The sequence below is a fragment of the Ichthyophthirius multifiliis genome (assembly GCF_000220395.1).
Source record: "Ichthyophthirius multifiliis unplaced genomic scaffold scaff_1120509251222, whole genome shotgun sequence".
In the NCBI taxonomy this organism is placed as follows: Eukaryota; Ciliophora; class Oligohymenophorea; order Hymenostomatida; genus Ichthyophthirius; species Ichthyophthirius multifiliis.
Genome location: NW_004086085.1, coordinates 94,007 through 100,006, shown reverse-complemented (window position 1 = coordinate 100,006; position 6,000 = coordinate 94,007). Strand labels below are relative to the sequence as shown.

General features: G+C 17.1%; 1 protein-coding gene across 1 annotated transcript, besides 10 other annotated features; it reads right to left on the bottom strand. All coding sequences in view use genetic code 6, as the record gives it.

Annotated features, from left to right (window-relative positions):
• Positions 1-1,215: 1,215 nt before the first annotated feature.
• Positions 1,216-1,285: a microsatellite.
• Positions 1,286-3,378: 2,093 nt separating this feature from the next.
• Positions 3,379-5,297, bottom strand: IMG5_162980 (hypothetical protein; the record flags this gene model as incomplete). The annotated part of the gene is made up of 4 exons (XM_004030302.1): positions 3,379-3,403; positions 4,113-4,350; positions 4,397-4,757; positions 4,878-5,297. The coding sequence occupies 4 exons, from the start codon at positions 5,295-5,297 to the stop codon at positions 3,379-3,381; spliced, it is 1,044 nt and encodes a 347-aa protein (XP_004030350.1).
• Positions 3,906-3,952: a microsatellite.
• Positions 3,911-3,955: a microsatellite.
• Positions 3,927-3,957: a microsatellite.
• Positions 4,073-4,108: a microsatellite.
• Positions 4,767-4,864: a microsatellite.
• Positions 4,782-4,861: a microsatellite.
• Positions 5,298-5,549: 252 nt separating the features above from the next.
• Positions 5,550-5,601: a microsatellite.
• A 238-nt stretch (positions 5,602-5,839) lies between these two features.
• Positions 5,840-5,879: a microsatellite.
• A 6-nt stretch (positions 5,880-5,885) lies between these two features.
• Positions 5,886-5,943: a microsatellite.
• Between the last annotated feature and the right edge of the window lie 57 nt (positions 5,944-6,000).

Here is a 6,000-nt window from a genome sequence, read left to right as displayed (position 1 = left end):
TAAATCAATCTAACCAGTTTCCTATTTTATATAAAATTAAAGAAATTTCTCAAAATTAATCCCTTATTTATTATGATATTATTATAAATTTTTGAATAATTTAAAAGCTATATCATATACATTTGGAAAAAAAATTATAGCTTTTTATTAGTTTTTACAATTTATCTACAAATATTACTTTTAATAAGTAAATTATTTCATATTAAAAAAATTATAAAATATACTATTATAATACTGCAATAAAAATCCCAATAAACTAATACTAAAAAAAAATATAATACAATTTCTAATAATCCATCCAGGAATAGAATTAAATTTTATTATAAATTATGTATTACATTTATTATATCCATCAAAAGCTTAAATCATAATCGTATATTTTTGTCCGAGTGCATATTTTTATAAATTTCCAGAAAATTTTAATTCTTTAGGATGAAAAATTATCCAATTATTTCCTTCTTCTTCTTAATTTAATTTTATTGATTAATTTTCAAAGTTTAAAAAGGCCTATATATTAATATATAAAATTTAAAAAAAAGTTACATTAAATTCGATTTTCAAACTTTTTAAATTATCTAAAACTATAAGATCTATATGGAATTCGAAATCTTCAAAAACAGTTAACCCATAAGGAAAAATATAATCAAATTAATATTAAGCGTCATTATTTTCAAAACTAATAACTTTAAGAGGTTTAAAAATTTTGAAATTTTGAAAAATTTCTAATCTGCGTAGAGGAAAATTATTGAAATCATTAATAATAATTGTGAAAAAGTATTAATTAAAAGAATAATCATTCGAATAATAGATTAGTTATTGTTAAAGCATTTAATTTATATGATCTTTTTTTCCTTCTATAGTCATATAGGTGTCTTAAAGCTATAATCTTACAGTGACACCTAAGTAATTTTATTGTACAAAGCACAAACCACTTTCAGAATTTAAAATAATTTCTATAATTAAATTTTCAGAAAAAGTTAATATTATAGGTAAATTATTATTTATGAAATTATAATTTAAAAATAAAGAAGGATTAACTTAATATTAAATTGGATAATATATTATATTTTAATTAAACTATAATAATATAAAATCAATACATTAATTTTTACAGTGATTTTAAAAAACTCTATTTAAAATATATTTATTTACACTCTCTACACAAAATCCTTAATTATCTATTAAATTATGAACTTTCTATAATTTTTAATGTATTATATATATAATATATAAATAAATAAATATATAAAAATATATTTATATATATTATATATATATATTTATACTAATAATTCATATAACTAAATAGCTTTTATTTTACTAATAAATTTATTTTATTTATAAAAACTTTCTACCAACACTGGCTTTTACAATTTTAAAATAATTAAAATAAGTTTATTATTTTCTTCAATAACACTTTCTTTAGGTGGTTTTAAATTTATCATCAGCTTTTAAGAATCAAAACTAATCCAACTTGGTATATTTTATAACTTATAATTTTAATATAAAGCTGCATCTTTTATAATTAAATTCATATTTTAATAAAGAACATTTAATTTTAATTAAATATAATCCTAAACATATATATTTTACACATAATAATAATCATCTTTTTCAAAACTCGGTTGTAATTCCTTTATTTCAACTTATTCCATTACCTTAATCTAATCTTCATATTTGTTATTCATGTTAGTATTAATAAAGTGCATTTTTTCCATAATACAACATCGAATTCCTTTTTTATCAAGAATAATCAATAAATTTTAATTGTAACTAAATTTTATATCATATGCATGTTCTTTCCCAAATTTTAATTCTTAACTTTTAAAAAAATGCTAAGGTTAAGAATTTAAATTTATAAAAGATAACTACCCAGCATTTACTTAACAAACTATTAATAAATGTTTGTGTACATTCTGCTAATAAGTTTTCACAGCTTCTCCTTATATTTATATATTTTTTATAAATTAACTTTCATTATTACTATTAATAGAAATTATAGAAACTCCCTATTTACCGTTTGAAACGAATACATTCTTATAATCACGAATATCATATGCAAGGAAAGAGCAATAAATTAAAGGAAAATGTTTTAAAATTTAAATTTAGTTAGAATTTTATTCTATTAAAACATGTAAAACTCCATAATATTTTATACACAAGAATCCATTTGTATAATTTTAATTTAAAATAGCATATGTAATATTTCTTTCTATATTTAAAGAATAGGTCTATTATATTTCTATTTTTTGTTCTTAATTTTAGATTTTTAAAACTACCAAATTATTATAAAAACTGGTTAAAATAGTATTTTAATATTTATTATAAACATAAAAGCTATATTTATTTTAAAAATATAAACTTTTATCAAACTCAAATTAAGCAATTTCAAATTAGTTTTTTTTTCTATTCACTTCTAATAATAATGGAATATCCATATTTTTATAAAAAACAATAATAAGTTAAATCTTCTTTAAAAAAACGAATTTTATATCTTCACTTTTTACCTCATATTTAAACATAAATACAAAAGTAGAAATTTATTTATTCAACTTAAACATACATAATCCAATATTATTTACACTGACCAAAAATTATATATAAAATAAATTTTCATTATAAATTTCTATTTAAGAAAATTAAATATCTAAACCACTCCATAAAGGGTCAAAATTATCACTCAAAACACACAAATGTTTATTAAAAACATTTAAAACATGTTCAAATTCTTAATAATTAACAATTTCATAAATACTAAACTAATTAATATCAGTCGAAATAATAGAATGTTTATTAAAAATATTGATATGAATTGTCTATGAAATTTATGCATTAATAATCTATATTAATTAAGGATTATAAACATCATTTATATTATAAATATTTATTCCCTGAGTACCTACACTTACTGCTAATCTAGCTTCACTATAAAACACTATCATATAGTTAAGTTTATTTTAATAATTAAGTTTAGATAATAAAATTTATTATTCTTATTATTACATAAAATCAGCATTATTATCTATATACTACATATCAAGAATAGTTATTCCATCATATTCAGATAAACAAACTAAAGCTTGTGTTTTTATTAAAAAAATCGTTTATTTTCCTTAATAACATAAACTAAGCTCCTTAACTAAAAAAAAATCATGATTTTCATTTAAAGAATAAAATTGGATACCTTTATTATATTATAAGAAAATATAGTTTTTACCTATAAAATCGAACCAAAAAAATTTATTTTGGATTTATATGCTTTTAATTAATAATTATTATATTCTATTCTTATTCGTAATTTTTAATATTCCTACTTTATTTTATGAATAATAACATATAATATTTTCACTATTAAATATTATTATTTGCTCATATATTTCATTTTACTATTTCCATATATTTACTTAATATAATTATTATAGTTCTTAATCGTACCTCATAATTAAAATACTTTACATATTGTTTATGTATATGAATTTTTTTTTTATTATAAAATCTTTTATTTTAAAATTATATTCATTTATTTTATCAAATTTAGTTTAATCTAATATTACTAACTTTTCCTTAAACACCAGAAATAACAAATCTTTATATTTTAAATGTGTATAACATGAAAGCAATATTTAACCATATTTTTAAGTATTAAACTATACTAAAGGCTAATTACTAAAAATTTTAGTATATTAATTATTTAGTAATAAAAATAAAATAATTATAAAAAAATACATTTTTATTTATTTTTAATTATAGAATTTGAATGATTAAAATTACTCCTTTTCGTATTGGAAATAAAAAAATTATGATTTTTCTAAAGAAGAATAGAAATATTTAAAATAAATTTAATTTAAATTTAAAAAAAAATATATATAAATATTATATGTTCAATAATATTTATCTATTTTTTTTTAATATATAAAAAAAACAATTAATATAATAAAAATAATATAATTAAAAATATTTCAATTATTTTTATGATTAGCTAATCCGAATCCGACTCTATTATTATCACGATCATAAATAGAGTAGTATTTTTAAAGGAAAATATCTCCCTAAAAAAAAAATTAGATATTAAATATATATATATATATATATATATATATATATATATTTACCAAATCCAAGCTTATTCATATTAAAATCCATCTTCATCATTAGGAATATCAAGAGGCATAACTCCAAGTTAACAAATAGTCTTTTAAGTTCCTGCAAATGTGTATCCTTGTGTTAGTTTTTCTTCGATTATATATTCTTAAGGAGTAAGTGAATATTTATGACCATCAACAATAAAAGTTAGATCAAGATTATTTATCTAATATTTATTCGAACAATCCTCATTAACATTAATAAGTTCTAATTTATAATAATTTATGTATAAAAATATAAAAAGAAAAAATACCTAATAAAGTGAAAGCCTTCTATTCAGGTGCAGTAATCAAAGAAGTACCAGTATCAGCAATTAAATAACATACTTTGTCACATAAACCAACATCTTTTCCTCCTAAAAGAATATTATCAGCTTTAAAAATCCAATAGTAATCTTTCAAAACCTTATGATAATTAACTTGCCCAAAAACTTTACTTTTATCAATGCCTCCGATAGTTAATTAAGAATCATTTCTTCCTTAATTTTTGCTCATATAAAAAGACAAAATATTTTTATTTAATTTCTTTTATTAAATAATATTATCAAAAATAGAATTCTTATTATAAGCTGCCATACTAGGAAAAGCTAATCCAATAATTCCATCAAATTATTACTTAAAAAAAAATGTATATAAACTTATATAATTATTTATATATATATATATATATATATATATATATATATATATATATATACATATATATATAAATATATATAAATTTTTATATAATACATCTTAAAAAACCATCCCTATTTCTTCTCCAATTTCTATAAAATCTTATTTATCTATTTAAATTCCCCCAAAATAGAATGTATCTTAACTAAATTCACCTTTTAATTCTCCTGTTCCAAATTCAACATCTAAATGCAGATTTTCTCTTTCATAATTTTCAGATCTATCATGGTCATATTATTTTCTTTTTTTACAACCTTAATCTTTACATATTTTTGAGTTTATCCATACGTTAGCTGATCCTGTATCATATATAACACTAAAAACATTCTATGGATCTCCTATTGATATTTATCCTGTATATTGTGAATTCTTTATATTAGTCAAGCTTATACTTGCAGTTGTACTTGTGCCTGTTTTTGCAGTTTGAATAAATGATTTAAAATGAGAATTCATTTTTCCAAAATGTTAGTTTTTCATTATAAATTAATTTAATTTTTGCTTTTCTAAACTAGATATTTAATTTTTTTTAAAGAAATGTGATAAACATTATCCTCATGCGAAGATTCTTTTATTGTATTGTTTTCTTTTTTTAAATTTATTTATAATGAAAAAACTATTAAAATAAATATAGTTATAATTTTTTTCATTTTATTTATTTATCTATTAAATTATTATTTATTAGCATACAAATTATTTTATTTATTTGTTTTTTTTATTTTAATTTTTTTTAAAAAAAAACAAAACAAAACAAAACAAAACAAAAATAAAAACAAAAACAAAATTTGTTTCAATAAAAAGTATTATATTTAATATTATTTGTAAAAATGTATAAAGTAAAAATAATTTTAATTGTTTTTCAATTTAAAAAATTTTTATATTAATTTTATTTTATTTAGGTATTCATTTGCAATCAATTGTTAGAAAAAATATAATAATTCTTATTTTAGAAATAATTTTTTTTATTTATTTATAACTTTTTTATATAAACTTAAATAAAATGCTAAGTAATTTATATTTATAAATTTAAAATTAAAATTTAAAACTTAAAATATAAATTAATTTATTTATTATTTTATTAATATTTAAAAATAAATATTATTTTTTTAATTTATTAAACAATAAAAATTTTTAGTAATTAAATATCATTTTTTTTTTTAATATTTATTATATTTAATTAACA